Source organism: Callorhinchus milii, unplaced genomic scaffold (assembly GCF_018977255.1).
Source record: "Callorhinchus milii isolate IMCB2004 unplaced genomic scaffold, IMCB_Cmil_1.0 Scaffold23, whole genome shotgun sequence".
Taxonomy (NCBI): Eukaryota; Metazoa; Chordata; class Chondrichthyes; order Chimaeriformes; family Callorhinchidae; genus Callorhinchus; species Callorhinchus milii.
In genome coordinates this window covers 2,771,537-2,789,261 of record NW_024704764.1, presented here as the reverse complement: position 1 = coordinate 2,789,261, position 17,725 = coordinate 2,771,537, and the positions used below count along the sequence as shown (strand labels likewise).

Here is a 17,725-nt window from a genome sequence, read left to right as displayed (position 1 = left end):
GCATTTCACAGGATATACTACAAAGTGTAGTGACTGTGTATTTTGTAGGAAACACTAGTATTATTCTTATTCTTATTAACGCGGCAGCCAATTTGCACACAGCAATGTCTGACAAACGGCCGCGAAATGAATGAACAATAATAATAATAATAATAATATTCCTTGCATTTGATATAGCGCTTTTCACGTCGGGAGGACGTCCCAAAGCGCTTCACAGAACGCACTGTAAAGTGAATTGACTGTATATTTGTGGGCGAACGCGGCAGCCAATTTGCACACAGCAATGTCTGACAAACGGCCGCGAAATGAATGAACAATTCTATTTGGGGGGGAATTGTTGGCCAAAACACCAGGAGAAACTCCTCTTTTGGGAACTGGCAGATGAATCGGCACCTCTGACAGCGCAGTGCTCCCCCAGCACCGCACTGGAGTTGTCAGCCGAGATATGAACTCAAGTCCTCAAGCCAGGCTTGAACCCACAACCTTTCTGACCCGGAGGCCAGTGTCAGGCGGAGTAAAGTCTCCGACGCACATATGGCTGTGAGAGCAGAACTGGTGCGGGTTTTGTGAGTTGGTTTGTTGTGATCGAAGGTTGGGGAGAGAGAGTGTTGTGCGGTCAGTGGGCGGTGAGTGTGGAGGGTGCGTGAGTGAGTGAGTGAGTGAGTGAGTGAGTGAGTGAGTGCGTGAGTGAGTGAGTGAGTGAGTGAGTGAGTGAGTGAGTGAGTGAGTGAGTGAGTGAGCGAGGGAGGGAGGGAGGGAGGGAGCGAGCGAGCGAGTGAATGAGTGAATGAGACGAGGGTTAAAAGCAGGGGAATAAAAAAAAGGCAGAATCAGTCTTGTTGCACTTCCCTCAGCGAACGAGGCTCTGCCCCAAAGTCCAAAGGTTCAGTGTCTGCGCTGCGAGGCTGTTGAAGACAGACGGCTGATGAAACCTTGTGTGTAAAGTGACTGTGTGGTCAGGGCGAGTAGGTGGTGGTGCTGTCTGTGTCGGTAGCGATGGAGCCTCGCTTGCTGGAGAGACTGGACTTGACGTTGATGTAAGCCAGAAGCCTCTGTGAGCTGAGGCAGCCCATCCCCTTGAGCAGCCTGAGGAGGTCCTTGCGGAACTTGACCCCGATGAAGGCATAGAGGAAGGGGTTCAGGCAGCAGCGCACGTAGGCCAAACTCTTGGTCACATCCAGGGCCATGTTCAGCCGCTTGTTGACGTCGCAGTTGGTGATGTTGGCTTTGATGCTGCTGATGGTGTCCAGGAGCATGACGCTGTTGTAGGGAAGCTGGAAGAGTATGAAGACCACCACCACCGAAAGATGACCTTGATGGCTTTGTTCTTCTCGAAGCTCCTGGAGATCAGCAGGGTCTTGACAATGACGGAGTAGCAGAAGATCATGACCAGGAAGGGGATGAAGAAGCCCATGGCCAACTGGGCACTCGTGGTGAACATCATGGTGTTGTTGTTGGACCTCAGCTTACAAACCAAGATGCCTCCCCTCTGTATCTCTTCGCTGTAGAGCAGCTCGGGCATAGACAGGATGAAGGCCAAGATCCAGACGCCGCCGGAGATGATCTTGCTGTAATAGACGGCTCTGGAACGGTGGCGGTGGGCGGAGGCGGCCCGGACAATGGAGAAGTACCTGTCGATGCTGATGCACATGAGCAGTAACATGCCGCTGAAGAAGCTCAACTTGTACAGCACGCACACAGTCCTGCACATGGGCTGGCCGAAGATCCACTGCTTGACCACGGACACGGCCCAGAAGGGGAGAGTGAAGAGGAAGAGGAGGTCCGCTAGTGCCAGGTTCAACAGGTAGATATCGGTCATGGTCTTGAGCCGCTTGAAGTAGATGAAGGTGAGGACCACCAGCCCATTCCCCAGGACGCCCAGCACGCAGATCACCGCGTACATGACGGGCAAGAAGCTCTCCCGGAAAGACCTCACCTCCTGCATCTCACACTGCGAGACAAAGTCACGGTAGTCCACATTCGGGTCAAACGTTCCCACGTCGTTGTAATCCTCGGTGGTGAACTCGAACCCCAGTAGCTCCGTCATGGTCACGTCGGAGGCCTGAGGACGAAGGAGTCGAGAGCTCGGTCACCGCGCGTGGTCTCACAAGCAATGGCAGGTCACAGAGCAGAGGAGAAGCGAATTCACGCGGAATTTAGATAAAAAACGTAGAAACAGGAGGAGGCCATTCAGCCCCTCCACCATTCTATAAGGTCATGGCTGATCTAATACCTCAAGTCCAATTACCCGCCCTTGCCCCGTATCCCTTAATACCCCGACCCAACAAATATCTCTCCACCTCAGTCTCGAAGACGTGAATGGATCCAACGTCCATTGAATAACTTTTGGTCACTTATTAGTCAACGTTTCTCACTTCCCTTTCTTAAACACTCCTCAACGTTCTCAGACACCTCAGTAATCTGAGGCACATCTTTCTCCTTCTCTCAGTCGCGCTCTCCTTTTACCTTCCTTCCTCGATACCTGGGCACAGCTGTAGCTATCCTGACATAGGGGCCCTGATCAAAGTGTTTAAGGTTAGGAATTAATTCAATGAGGTGGACTTTAATAGGCTGTTTCCACTTGCAAGAAACATTTAAGAAACTCGATGCGGACACAAGGGATAAGGGAATGGCGGCGTATAGGAGAGGGGATTAGGAAGGGTGGGGACTAGTTTGGGGTATAAACCCCGACATTGGATCGGTTGGGTCGAATGTCCTGATCTATGCTCTATCACACCAGGTAATTGTAATTGTAGATAAGGGATAGTGGTTCATTGAGAAGGAATAGGGTTTTATTGATAAGGGTTATCAGGATTAATCAAGATTATTGTACAGGCTCAGTCTGGTCTGAAAAGGCGGGGTGGGGGGGTAAAATGAAGACCCCCCACCCCGCTCAGGTCCTAAATCCCTGACTGTTCAGCGCCTCGGGATGTCCTCCTGACGTGGAGGGCGTTTTGCAAACGGGATTTTTGTATTGGATGAGAGAGGAGATGTCATGCGTGAACCTCAAGGTCCACCTGAGGGACGACACCCCCGACAGCCCGGTGCTTCCCACCCCAGCAACCTGCGACTGCGCTGCGCTGCGCTGTCAGCCTAGTGAGTCCAAACGGGTTTAAAAAAAAAACCTTCTGACTCGAGAGTCGAGAGCCAGGCTGAGAGAACGTGCAGCAATTGAGAGCCCAACATGCCTGGAAGCACGAGGAGGGGGGGGGGTGTCGGGGGAGAGAGGAGGGGGAGAGGAGAGGACAAGAGCAGAGAGAGCACACTTTAAGATATTCTCATGAAACCAGCAGCTGCTCAGACAGACTCTCGCTTTCAATCTGACGGGCGCAGAGTGTGAGTGATCTCAGGGATTGGTTTCTATTAGACACTTAGTCGAGTTTCTGGGGGGGGAGAGGCGGAGTGGAGGGAAAGGGGGCTTTTCGTCTTCTCTCTATCTGAGGTTCTGTGAGAGAGACTTTCCACCCACAAAGTGTGAGCGGGGACTGAACACAATGAAACAGCTTAAAATATGCAATCTCCTGTTACAATCGCCTTATTACAGCACAATGAGCAATATTTCAACTGTTTTCTCCTCCCCCCCCCCCCCCCACACACACAACTGGTCTAATCGCTTGGACTGTGTTTGACGGCAGCCCTGAGGTGTAGTGACCGTGCGTCTGTCGAGCGACGCAGCGTCCGATTTGTGCGTGTCCCACACGCAGCCGCGAAGTCGAACACGTTCGTGTCGTCTGGTGGGACGCGCACATAATGTTATAATAATAATAATAATAATAATCCTTGCATTTGATATAGCGCTTTTCACGTCGGGAGGACGTCCCAAAGCGCTTCACAGAACACACTGTAAAGTGAATTGACTGTATATTTGTGGGCGAACGCGGCAGCCAATTGCGCACAGCAATGTCCCACAAATAGTCATAGATTGAAAATGACCAATTTATTATTGTTTTTGGTTTTTTGGAGGGATTATTATTATTAATGTTGCATGGTTTTAGAATATTAGAGGTTACGCGAAGGTACAGGTTCTGAGCGCGAACAGCGATAGATAATCTTTAACGCGGCAAACATTTAAGACAATGACAAGATCGAATTAAAGAGGAGGTTGCAAGTTCTTTACAGAGAAGCTGCTTGAAAGGTGGAATTCTACTGACGATCAGGCAGCGATCGATCCTTTTTTTTTTAAAACAGGATTAAAGTAGATCCTTCTTGAAAGGATTAAAAAAGTTTGTGGGTTCAAAAAGTCCCGCATTGAGACTTTGTCGAGGGCTGAAACTCCAGCACCGTCGCTGCGCTGTTGGAGGTGCCATCGTTCAGAGGTGTTAAACCAGACTTCCGCCCGAGTCTGTTCAGATGGACGTTAAAGAGGCCCAAGAGGCTACTCGAAAAGAGAAGGGAGTTTCTTCCGGTGTCCCGGATTAATCCCAAATAAAATCAGTCCCGCACTTTATTGCTGTTTGTGGGAGGCTGAATGTGTGCGAGTTGACTGCTGCATTCGCCCACAAATACACATACAAATGCTTAACTCTGAAATGGTGCGAAGGCTTCGAATCTTCCTCAACTAAGCCTTCAAGCAGAACCTTCCATTTCTTTCTCCCTCATGTACCCATCTATCGTTCCCTTAAACACATCTATGCTATTTGACTCAACAACCCCTTGTGGTAGCGTGTTCCACCTCCCCCCTACTCTTCTTCTAACTTCCCTATTTGACCTACTTGTGACTGATTTATATCGATGGCCCCTGGTGTTGGTCTACCCCACGATTGGAAACATCTTCCCTTATCAAAGCCTTCCTCATTTTAACGATCTCCATCAGCTCACCCCTCACCCTCCTGTTTTCAAGAGAAAAGAGTCCCAGCCTGTTCAGCCTTTCCAGTTGTGAGGGGAGCGAGGTGGAGAGTGGGGTTAGATCAGCCACGCGTGGCCAATGATGGGCCAAGCGCAGATTCTAATGTTCTCTCGTTTCACCGTCCAGCACTGGAGTGAGTTTCACTCAAAAGGATAAGACTAACTGCGCCGAGACAGAGGCAACCAAATCACGGCACGACCCAAAAATAGAAGGGGGTTTCTCCCGGCGTTGCAGCCAACAATCCGCCAGATAAAATTGGTCACTCGTTTCGCCGCTATTTATGGGGCCCGTGTTGTGTGCCAAATGGCTGTCGCGTTGACCTACAAGACACACGGTGACAAAATACTCTTTGAAGCGGATTCAGGACCTGAAGCATTTCGAGACTTCCTGCCGATGCGGAAGGCACCGTCTCTAATGTGAGGATTGTCATTATTATAAATAAATAAAGCATTTCCTTCTGAATCGCATCAGAGGGTCTGCAATTAACACTCTTGTGTATCAGAACGACAAATGAAGGCAATGATAATAATCCTTGAATTTTGATGGAGCGCCTTATTACGTTGTCAAAACCGTCTTAAAGCCCTTCACAGAACTGTAGAGTGCAGTGACTGTGCATTTGCAGGTGAAAGCGGCAGCTAATTTGCACAATGTAGTGTCCCAAACAGCTAATTTTATCGGGGTGAGGAGGGAGAGGGGGGAGGATTGTTGGCCAGGATTTCAGGGAGAGAGGGAAACTCCAGTGCCTTTTTGAGCTGCGCTGTGGGATCTTTAAAGTCCACCTGAGCAGACAGATAAAGCTTATGTACCTTCAGTAAGCGTGAGCTGTATGTACGCATTCACCGCTTGATGCACAGGTATATCAAGCTCTGGTAATGTTTGCTGGGGAGGCGTTGAACTTCCGGTGTGATAAATAGCTTAAAAGATTAAATTGCGAATCGAGTTGCGAAGATTGCAAAAGCCCCACCACTTGGGTTTGCGTTGAGCTTGATTTGGCTGCGTCTCTCAGCGCGGCTACTTTCGTTCTTTGGAGTGAAACCATCTCCAGCAAGAATTATAATTCGAGGACGTCAGCGCTCTTCGCAATATTTTACTGGAAAGTTGAGTCACTGTGCGTTTGTAGGTGAATTCTGCAAACGATTTGTGGCACAACAATGTCGTACGAAAACAACTATAAAGTCAATGACTCATTTTTAGCTGGAAGACGGTTGGCCAGAATACCAGGAGAAACTCCCTTTTTTTTTTTTTACGAACGGTAAAATGGAATCCTTGATGGCCACCTGAACAGCCAGACAGCACCTCGATTTAGTGTCTCGTCTACAGCACCTCCGATAACACGGCGCTACCCCCCAGCACAGCACAGCTATCTCGCACCTTTCACGTCAGGAGGATGTCTCAAAGTGTTCAGGAGAGCCTCGGTCTGGTCAACATTCAACTGAAGGAAGTTAGACTTAATAATAATAACAATAATAATCCTTGCATTCGATATAGCGCTTTTCACGGCTTCTCGACGTCTCAAAGCGCTTCACAGAACACGTTGTAAAGTGAATTGGCCGTATATTTGTGGGCGAATGTCTGGGACTTAAATGTCTGACGAGCAATCGGTCAGTATAGCAGCGGTCCTAGAATTGAGGGGGGAGGCAGAGAGATAGAGTTAGGGAACTGAGGTAAACTAAAAGCTCTCCTGTTTCCAAAAACGAGCTGTGCAGAAGTAGTAAAAGTTTTGGTGAAGAGGGAGGAAACAGATGCGGTTTCTGTTTTGGGTCACGTCTGATTCTCTGTATTAGAATAAATATTCATCTGATTAAGACTTTTACCTCTAGGTTCACGACGACACGAATTAAAGAGGAAGACATGGACAGGAACCCCAGATACAAGTCGAGAGACACAGCTTAAGAAAAGGTACAGAAAGGCTGGATCTCATTTCAAGCACAACATCAGTGACAAGGAATGAATTTGAGGTTCTGTCCTGAGAAAACATAATATCATTTACAACTGATGTCTCAGCTACTGATAAAATCAATACTAAAATAATCCTCAGGTTTGACATAGCGACTTTGCCATCAGACGGATGCCTCAAAGCATTTCATAGGATCCACTGCAAATCGCAGTGACCGAGTATCTTGTGGGTGAATGCAGGAGATAACTTGCACGCAGCAATTGTCCCACAAACAGCCACAAAGTGAATCACCCATTTTACTTGCAGCATTGCTGGCCAGGAAGATGGGGAAAAACTCCTCTCCCTTTGAATAACCCCCTGGGAACTTTAACCTGCATCTGAAACAGGCAAGTGTGTTGTGTAGCTTCTCAACCAAAAGACGGCACCTCAAAGATGCAACACTTCCCCCAGTACTGCGTTGGAGTGTCGGCCTTCAGACTAAAGTGGTCCTAACACGAGGCTTGAGCCCACAACCTTCTGATTCAGAGGCGAGAGTGCTACCAACTGAGCCAGGCTGGCACACGGGCACGGTCGGAGGCAGGCAATGTGACGGAGATGGAGGAAAGGGGACCTGGTCAGGGATTGGATGTGAGATAGGAACGACAGCTGAGGGGAGGAAAACCTGACACCTGGGTCACGCACAGGTTTTGCAAACCTGAGGGACAGACCGTGGAGGTTGAGGAGATCATAATAATAATAATAATCATAATCATAATCATAGCTGCTGGTGAGAAGAGATAGATTGGATAAACTAGCTGAGCCACAGGGAGCCCTGTGTGAATGACAACAACAACAATAATAGTCTTTGCATTTGATACGGCGCCTGATCACGTTCGAGACGTCTCAAAGCGCTTCACAGGATACACTGCCAAGCGAATTGACTGTATTTTTTTGTGGGCGAAACGCGGCAGCCAATTGCGCACCGCGGTGTCCCCACAAACAGCTGCGGATCGAGCGACCAAATTATTATTGATTTTTTTTTAAGGGGATTATTATCCCTGGAAAAGAGATCCGCCAATCGACTAACCACTGGGTTCCTATATACTGCGAGGTCAACAGAGGGGCGTGGAGGAAGGAAAATTGCCCGATGTTTTTGTCCTGCCCGGGTTCCAGTCGCAGTATGTAGTGTGTGTGTGAGAGATTCTCAGTCACTCAGCTCTGCTCTGCTCAGCGACTGAGGGGCGGCTGATTGTGACACTGAGAGGCAAAGGTGCTGTGGGTTTTCGCTCCGATCCCATGGTTTCCCTCAGAGATATAGACAAACCTCAGCAAATGAAACAGATATCAGACACTAATGATAGCAGTCACCAGGGGTCTATATGAGTTGGGGGAGAGGGGTGTGGGGTCAGAGTATAATAATACTATAATAATAATCCTTGCATTTGATACAGCACTTTTCACATCTTCTCAACGTCTCAAAGTGCTTCACAGAATACGCTGTAAAGTGAATTGACCGTATATTTGTGGGCGAACGCGGCAGCCAATTGCGTACAGCAGCGTCCCCACAAACAGTCGTGGATTATTATTAGGCTCTGTGTGGAGTAAGGAAACTTGCCCAAGGTTTCGCCCTCTGCCTGGAATTGAACCCAGGTGTCTCGCTTGCAAAGCGAGTACTCTAACCACTGAGCAACAGGACTCCACTATAATGTATCTGCACATTACAACTTCAGGCCTTTTGTGATTGTTTCTGTGTAAAATCCTCTAACGTAGACACTCGTGCAAAACAACCACAGGCCTGTCTGCCAACACTGCTCTGCTCTGCAGTGTCACCTTAGATCAGGGGTAGATCGGAATGGGCGTCACTTGAGACGTGAGCAGTAAATACAGCTCCTTTACGTCCCTCAATTAAACTGCGGTCGGTCCACTGGTTAATTGTACTATCTGCTTGTACAGCCTTGCACCAAGGTGCGTGCGTTCCATGGGGCATGACTCTTCGCCAAAGACCCTCACTCGCACAAGGGTCTGGCTCAAGCAGCTGGTATCCTGATTAAGCCTATACACAGCATTGGGCTTGGACCTTTGGAGCATCAAGGAGCCATGTCACAAGCTGCCCTGTAAAGGTCCTCCCACCGCACTGAAGGCAGATGTTCAGTCAGATAGCTGATAATAGTAATCCTTGCCTATGATATCACGTCTTCGGGACGTCTCAAAGCGCTTCACAGAACATACTGTAAAGTGATGAGGAGTTTCTGAGGCTTGGAATGACAGCTGCTGGAAGGCATTACCTGGAGTCTGAGTTTGTGAACACACATTCAGATGTGCTGGAGAGTCCCAAAACAGAATCTATTTGGTTAGAGTTAAGGAACAGAAAAGGAGCTGTTACTCTGTTCGGCGTATATTATAGACCATCGAATAGTAGGAAGGAGATAGACGAGCAAATCTGCAGCAGATTTCAGAAATATGCAAAACCAATAGAGAAGTGATAAAGGGGGACTTCAATTATCCTAACATAGACTGACAAAATAACAGAAAAAGGAGGTTTTTGTTAAATGTCAGGTTCAAAATACAGAAGATAATCAAACAGAGTATAGAAAGTACAGAGGAGAACTAAAAAGGAAATAAGAGATGCAAAGAGATTGTATCAAAAAAGATTAGCGGGTAACGTAAAAGGGAACACTAAGGTATTTTATAAGCATATAAAGAATAAAAGGTTAGTCAAAGGTAGGGTGGGTCCAATTAGGGACCAAAGGGGAAATCTTCTTGTGGAGGCAGAGGGCGCGCCTGACGTACTGACTGAGTACTTTGCATCTGTCTTCACAAAAGAAGAGGATAGAGCCAATGCCACAGTATCGGAGGAGAGGGGAGAGAAATTGGACAAGATAAGAATAAACCGAGAAGAGGTACTAAAAAAGGTTATCGGTGCTCAAGGCAGATAGGTCAACCGGTCTGGACCGGATGCATTCTAGGTTACTGAGGGAAGTAAGGGTGGAAATAACGGAGGCTCTGGCCACGATCTTTTAATCATCCTTGGACACCGGGGTGGTGCCAGGGGACTGGAGGGTTGCAAATATTACTCCCCTGTACAAAAAGGGGCAGAAGGATAAACCCGGGAACTCCAGGCCAGTCAGCCTCACGTCGGAAGTGGGGAAACTTCTAGAGACTATAATCCGGGACAAAATAAATTTTGACTTCGAAAAATATGGGTTAACAACCAACACAGGTTTGTTAAAAGCAAATCGTGTCTCACAAACCTGATAGAATTTTTTGATGAAGTAACGGAGAGGGGTGGATGATTTTCAAAGGCGTCTGATAAAAGTGCCACATAGACTTGTAAGCAAAATAGAAGCCCACGGTATTAAAAGGACAGTGGCAGCGGATACAGAACTGGATGGGAGACAGAAAGCAAAGAGTAGTGGTGAACGTTAGTTTTTCTGACTCGAGGGAAGTGTGCAATGGTGTCCCCCAGGGATCAGTATTGGGACCACTGCTGCATAGATCTATATAAATGACCTGGACTTGGGTATAGGGAGTACAATTTCCAAGTTTGCAGATGATACTAAGCTGGAAAAGTAGTAAACAGTGAGGAGGATAGTAGTAGACTGCAAGAGGGCACAGACAGACTGGTAAAACGGGCAGACACGTGGCAGATGACATTTAATGTGGAGAAATGCGAAGTGATGTATTTTGAGAGGAAGAATGAGGAGAGGCAATATATCAACAACAACAACTTGGATTTAATAGAAGTTTTCAAAATTATGAGGGGATTCGATAGGGTGAACAAGGAGAGACTATTCCCGCTGGCGGGTGGGTCGGTAACCCAAAGGCACCGATTGAAAAGAGTTGTCAAAAAAAACAGAGGGGAGGGGAGGAGAAATTTTCTCACACAGTGAGTTGTTCTGATCTGAAATACATTGCCTGAAAGGCTGGTGGAAGCCGATTCGATAACAACTTTTAAGAGAGAAGTAGATAATTATTTGGGGAGGACAAGTTCGCAGGGCTATGGGGAGAGAGAGGGGGGGAGTGGGAGTGAATTGGAAGCTCTTTTGAAAGAGCCGGCGCAGACACGATGAGCCGAATGGGCTCTTTCTGTGCTGTATAATTCTATGAATTCTACATACGGGGTTTGGAATCCACCTTGATTGGTTTGCAGAGAGGTAAGCGGCTGTTGCTCAAGCTCTGCACCTCCAACTGGTGAAACCAGTGCTCAGTGGATAGAGTTGTGGGCAGGAAGCTGGTGGCAATGTTCTTGCCTATTTCACACTGAGCTGTGTTGTCCACTAGGAAGAGTTCCTGGTACCTGCCGTCCACCGAGTGAGGGACCAAACTGCAGTTGTCAGTTGTAAAGTGACCAACTAATGATTTAATAATAATAATAATAATAATCCTTGCATTTGATATAGCGCTTTTCACGTCGGGAGGACGTCCCAAAGCGCTTCACAGAACACACTGTAAAGTGAATTGACTGTATATTTGTGGGCGAACGCAGCAGCCAATTGCGCACAGCAATGTCCCACAAACAGTCGTAGATTGAAAATGACCAATTTATTATTGTTTTTGGTTTTGGAGGGATTATTATTAGGCTCTGTGTGGAGTAAGGAAACTTGCCCAAGGTTTCGCCCTCTGCCTGGAATTGAACTCAGGTCTCTCGCTTGCAAAGCGAGTGCTCTAACCACTGAGCTACAGGATTTGGGGGTGGGGGGGGGAGTCTGCTGTCTTCCTTGCCAGCGGAACGGCAAAATCGAGCCCACCCTCTGTGAGGTTCTCTATCCGATTCCTAAGCCAGTCGGGTCCGCAGTTCTCCAGGGCACTGCTGCTGAGAGCCGGGCACAGCCCAGCCTCTGACTTTTCGGCAGGACTTGGAGAGGGACACATGTTCTTGCCACTTGACTCCCGTTAACCGTGCAAGCCAAACCTCCGGCAGGGAGGGTGGTCCATGCTGGACAAGCAGCGGGAAAGAACCAATAGTCAGAACCGCAGTGCCTGTGACCCACAAACCAGACTCAGTAATGAAACATCCAGTGAAACTGTCAGCAGGTACTCACACATAAACTCATCCATAAATGACTCGAACAGAAACTCACTCATACAGACTAAGCCTCCATACGTGCTCAAACACTCTCATTAATGTGCCACACACCCATGCACACCAAATCACATGTGCACACTCTCATGCACTTGCCCACTGGTGCCCACAGACACACTCTCACCCACACACGCGCGCACACTCACTCACTCACTCACACCTCGCACGCTGCCTAGACGGGGTAAGGTGATGGTACAGTGGTTTGGAATCGGAAACCGTTTCAGAGATCGCAGACATTAAAGAAAACGTTACAAAAGAAAAAAAAAACCTGTTCACTCACGGTGGGGGCGATGTTAAATTTCTCCTGGAAACGGGGTCTGCGATCCCAGCAAATTCGGCAATCTCTCGGATCTGGGAGCTTTGTGCCTGTCTGCGGTCTTGATCTCTCTATCTCGCACTATCAATCACTCTCTTGCTGTTTCTGTCTGTCTGTCTGACTGACTGACTGTTTGGTCTATCTGTTTCTCTTTGTCACACTTTTTTTTAAACTTCTATCTCTTTCTGTTCCCACTTATTCTTTGACTCCCACTCTTTGCCTCCTACTCGCTGGATCTGCCCCTGCGTGTCTCGCTCTTCGTCACCACCACACAGACTCCCTCAGCTGTGGACCAATGAAGCGAAGCTGGTAGACGTTTATTCAGGAAGTGACTTTCTGAAACCAAAAATCAAAAACTCAATAGGGCAAGAAAAAAGGTTTTTTCCAACTCAGGGCGAACGGTGTCACAGGACAGATGTAGAGATTGTTTGTGGGGGAAATCGGGTCAATTGCCTTGGGATTTTATGGAAAAGTCCATTCAACCACAAACCATCGAGCGACAGAAACCAGGGCGACCCTCCAAACAGGGAAACTTTGACTGGGAACTGCAGGAAGCTACAAATGTCAGTCAGACGGTGGGTCCGGCTGTGCAGGTGGATGTTAAAGATTCCTGTGCAAAAGGAAAAGGTTGATTTTTTTCCATGTTTCGGGGTCAACAATCCACACCCCCCCCCCCCCCCACCCCAAGATAAGATTGGTCGCTCACTTTGTGTCTGGTTGTGGGACACCACTGTGCGCAAATCGGCTGCCGGGTTTACCCATTAAATAATAATAATCTAACAATCCTTGCGTTTGGTGTAGCCCCAATTGAGTCCCCCAATTATCATGCACAGTGATTAAAATCTTGTGAAACATTTGAGCTCAATGAAGCGATGAGGCACTGTAGCAAAGGCAAGAATTATTATTATTATGATGATGTTCTGGGAAGATGACGAGAGAATGGAACTATCCCCCATTGTGGTTTTCGGTATCTCAATATCCATGAGTTCTCAAATGTCGAGGGGGGAACAAATCAATAATAACCCACGTGTTTGACACAGGCACCTTTCACATTGGGAAGAACAGTCTCAAAGCGCTTCACAAGATTTACTGTAAATTGAGGTGACTGTGTATTTTGTGGGACAACCCAGCAGCCCATTCACACGCAACAACGTCCAATGTACCACAAGTAGTTAGTGAATCCAACGACGGGCAATCAGACGAGAGATTTCGACGTGAGGCTTCAAACCTGCACTTGTCGGTTGTCAAAGGACCAACTAGTGACTGTCCTCCTTGGAGGAGGAGGGTGGGGGGGAGGTAAGCAGTGTCTCCTTGGAGCTGATCTGGCTTCAATGTGACATGTTTGGCAAACGGAAAATCAGAATCGAGCCAACCCTCTGTGCTGGTCTTTAGTCAGGTTCCTGAGCCAGGTGGGTCTGCAGTATTCCAGGCACTGCTGATGGCACCACAGCCAACCTGGTAGGACATTGGCAGGACATGCAGGGGCAGACCAGTCACTGGGGGGGTAGGTCCTGTTAACCCTACAAACCAAAGCCCTAAGGGGTAGGTAGGGGTGGTCCTAGCTGGACAAGTAGCAAGAAAGCTTGCCAGAGATTCGTTTCAATGGCAAGCTTTGTTTTAGCTGGTTAGACTCCAGCAGTACCCCAATGCATACTCTGGGGTCCCCGAGCCTCGGCTCTCGCCACCCTGCACCTAATACTCTCCGGAATTACGTAAGAGAAACACCTATTCTCTGAGAATAACCATCTCGGGTTATTCTGAGTTTGGCGTGGCTACTCTTTAGCATGGTGACGGGTTTCCGCAGGTGTCGGTCACCCACCCAGCTGACCCCCACACCCCCCCCCCCCCCCAACCTCCCCCCACCCCACACAAAAAAAAGTGACGAGGCATTTCATATGGAGAGAAAGAAAGGTGATGGTTGGCTCCTGTAACACCCTGCGCATCTCTGAAAGACCGTACGGGTTAATCTCTGCAGAGTTAGAGTGAAGAGTGAGAACAGGTGGATGAAAAGTAGGACAGGAAAATAGGTTAGATCAGAGAGAGTGAAAGCAAGGAAGTGGTCACGCACCAGCCTAACGTCTCAGCCTCGTACATCACTGAGCTGTTTACCATCACCTTCGTCTTTGAAACTCTGCCACCTCCACACACAAAGATAAAAAGATGAGCTAATTTTGCAAGAAGAATATCAGACGACTATGAGATCAAGTGACCTCAAATCTCTGAGCCAACGTGAAGACGGTTATGAATAATAATAATAATAATAACAATAATCGTCACATTTTGACACAGCGCCTTATCACGTCTTCGAGACGTCCCAAAGCACTTCCCGGAATGTACTGTGAAGCGAATTGACTGTATATTTTGTGGGCGAAACGTGGCGGCCAATTGCGCACAGCAGCGTCCCGCAAACAATTGTGGATTGAGTGGCCAATTTATTATTATTATTATTCTTTTTTGAAGGAATTATTACCCCCGGAAAAGTAATCAACCAATCGACTAACAACCGGGTTCCTACTCGGCGCCTTATCTTCGAGACGTCTCAAAGCGCTTCACAGAATACACTGTAAAGTGAATTGACTGTATATTTTGTGAAAATTCTACTAGAAAAGAGAAGGGAGTCTCTCCCAGCGTCACCGCCTTTTGTGGGGCAAACGGGCTGCTGCGTTCACCTACCAATACATAGTCACTACACTTTACAGTTAGTAATGTGATAAAAACGCTTGCATTTGACATAGCGCCGTATCACGTCGTCGAGACGTCTCAAAGTGCTTCACAGCTGCAGATGTGTGTGCTTGCACGCTCCGTCTCTCGGTGTTGCTGCAAACCATGCAAATCACGTGGCGTTCAGAATCATTAATAATAAGAGAGTTCCTCCCTCCCCGTATCCTGGCCAACAATCCCCCCAAATAAAACCGATTCGCGGCTGTTTCTGGGGCATTGCTGTGCTCAAAATGGCTGCTGCATCTCCCGACAAGATACAGTCAATCCACTTCACGGTGATATCCTGTGATAAGAAGCTATTTCACAAGCAAGGATCTTATATTTATATAAGGGAGGGGCGGTGGGGAGGTTGCGATTTACAGTGGGTGATGCCCAATGGGGTGGGGAGGGGAGGGCGAGAGGGATAGGGGTGAAAAGATGGAAGCATAGGCTCGGTCGAAGAGTTTGGTTTAAAGGTGAGAGAGATTGAGAGAGATAGAGAGATAGAGGGGGAGTGAGACAGAGCGAGATAGAGTACCTTAGATCCAGCAGTTAGGGGTGTTGAACTGGAAAGCTTAGGCACCGATGCTGAACAAACAAACTCAACAGCCAATTTGTTTAAGTCACACACAGAACCTACCCGGACACCTACACGATCACGTATAGTCTTAAGTACTATCTCTAACCCACCCCACATTTTCATGAGGTGATACGTAGTTACCTCTGAACGTACATGAGACATTGCCATTTACACAGCTGGAGGCAGAGAATAGGTGTTTCGGTTTCTAATCTTTCTCGAAAAAGGAACTGCCCAAAATAATGAGATTATTTTTTGATGAGCAGCTTCTCCAAGCCACGTTCAATTGTTTTGATTTCCTGTGTAAAGCTTGATGCCGTCAGTAGCTCTCCCCCCTCTAAGCCACAAGGTTTGTGTGGGTTCAAGTCCCTACGTCAAGACTTGGAAATATTTTATTATTGGTTTAGTTTGGTCAGCCAGGTGTCTGACACGTGCAGAAACCCATCACCATTGCTTAAGAGTATCCAAACCCAAGCTGAGATTTCCATGCATCCCATCTACACACGGAAATTCCAGAGATACCCCATTAGGTTGGCAAGAGCCCAGACTTGGGGACCCCGGAGTGTGCGTTGGGGCAACTGCTGGAGTCAAACCAGCTAAGCCCTTGTAGCCGTTGATATTGCTGCCCGGCAAGCTTTCCCGCTGCTTGTCCGGCTAGGACCAGCCTACCTGCTAGGGCTTTGACTTGCAGGGTTAACAGGAGCTGAGTGAGTTGACTTCCGGCCCCCAGTTACTGCTCTGCCCTTCAGGTCCTGCCGATGAGCCAGGCCGGGCTGAGCTGTCATCAGCAGTGCCCTGGAATACTGCGGACCCGCCCGGCTCAGGAACCGGACTAGAGACTGCCACGGAGGGTTGGCTGAATTCCGAGCTTCCGTTGCCAGGCACGTCACCTTGGAGCCAGTTCAGCTCAGCTTAGAATTACATAGTCTAAGGTGCCACTTGAATACAGTGCTGAGGGGGGGAGGGAGAGGATTGCATTATCGGAAGTGCCGTCCTTCGGATGAGACACTAAACTGTTATCGAATTCTCGTGAACTCCTCTGCGCCCTTTCCAGTGCCTTAATGTCCTTCCTGATGTAATGTGCCCAGAACTGGATGCAGTACTCCAGATGAGGCCTAACCAGTGTTTTGTATAGATTAACCATAACCCCTACTCTTATACTCTCTGCCCTACTAATAAAGCTCAGTACACCAAATGCCTTTTTTACTGCCTTGTCTACCTGCCCACCGCTACCTTTAATGATTTGCTTACTTGAACGCCCAGATCTCTCTGTACGTTCAACCCCCCTTAAGATTGAGCTGCCAAGTCTATATTGCCTCCGATCATTTTTCCTCCCTAAGCTCACACTTATCCACATTGAAATCCATGTGCCACATGTCAGCCCATTCCACCATTCTGTATGTCTGCCTGCAGTTGGTTACAGTCCTCCTCGCTGTTTACTACCCGACCTCACTTTGTATCATCTGCAAACTTGGAAATAGTGCTCCCTGTGCCCAAGTCCAGATCATTAATATATATTAGAAAGAGCAGTGGTCCCAATACCGATCCCTGGGGGACACCGCTGCACTCCTCCTTCCATTGCGAGAAACACCCATTAACCACCACCCTCTGCTTTCTGTCACTCAGTCAGTTCCTAATCCAAACTGCCACTGTCCCCTTAATATCGTGGGCCTCTAATTTTTGGATTAATCGCTTATGCGGTACTGTGTCAAAGGCCTTTTTGAAATCCATGTAAATAACGTCCACCGCATTTCTCTCATCAACCCACGCAGTCACCTCTTCGAAAAATTCTATTAGATTTGTTAGGCAACATTTGCCTTTAACTCCCTCGACACTGTCTGTCCATTAGGGGATTCTCAGCGGATAAGATTTATGATCAGTTGACATGCAAATTTGGATAAAACAATTGGAAATTCCCATCAAAATGTTGACAGATTCCCTCTGTTTTTCTCTCTCTCTGTTTTTCTCTCTTTGAGTCTATTTACTGATGAACTCCTGAACCTAAGAGTATCACAAGAAGCAAATGAGAAATGACTGTAATCAGGGAAACTCTGGGTACTGCTGCGAACAACAGCACAGCCCTTATCATGTGTCTTGTGACTTCCTCCTTCGTGTCTGCCAGGCTACGCTTTCTCAGTACCATGACATTTTATTAATAATCTGACTGCAAGTAGACCCTTAATCACAGGTGATCTCTGACACCGAGGGCTCCCACATCCCCTTTTCACATGGTCACTCATTGGAATATTAATGATGATACTAATAATAATAATCCTTCAATTTGAGAGGACCAGGGTTCGATTCCCAACCAGTTGGGCAAGTTTCCT

The 17,725-nt window shown here is 47.8% G+C and overlaps 1 protein-coding gene across 1 annotated transcript; it reads right to left on the bottom strand.

Moving 5' to 3' along the window:
- Positions 1-795: 795 nt before the first annotated feature.
- LOC103189118 (chemokine (C-C motif) receptor 7) lies at positions 796-15,566 on the bottom strand. The gene is given in 4 exon segments (XM_042343470.1): positions 796-1,306; positions 1,309-2,062; positions 12,086-12,457; positions 15,543-15,566. Coding segments are annotated over 2 exon segments (1,089 nt in total). The 5' UTR covers positions 2,048-2,062; positions 12,086-12,457; positions 15,543-15,566; the 3' UTR covers positions 796-956.
- Positions 15,567-17,725: the final 2,159 nt, after the last annotated feature.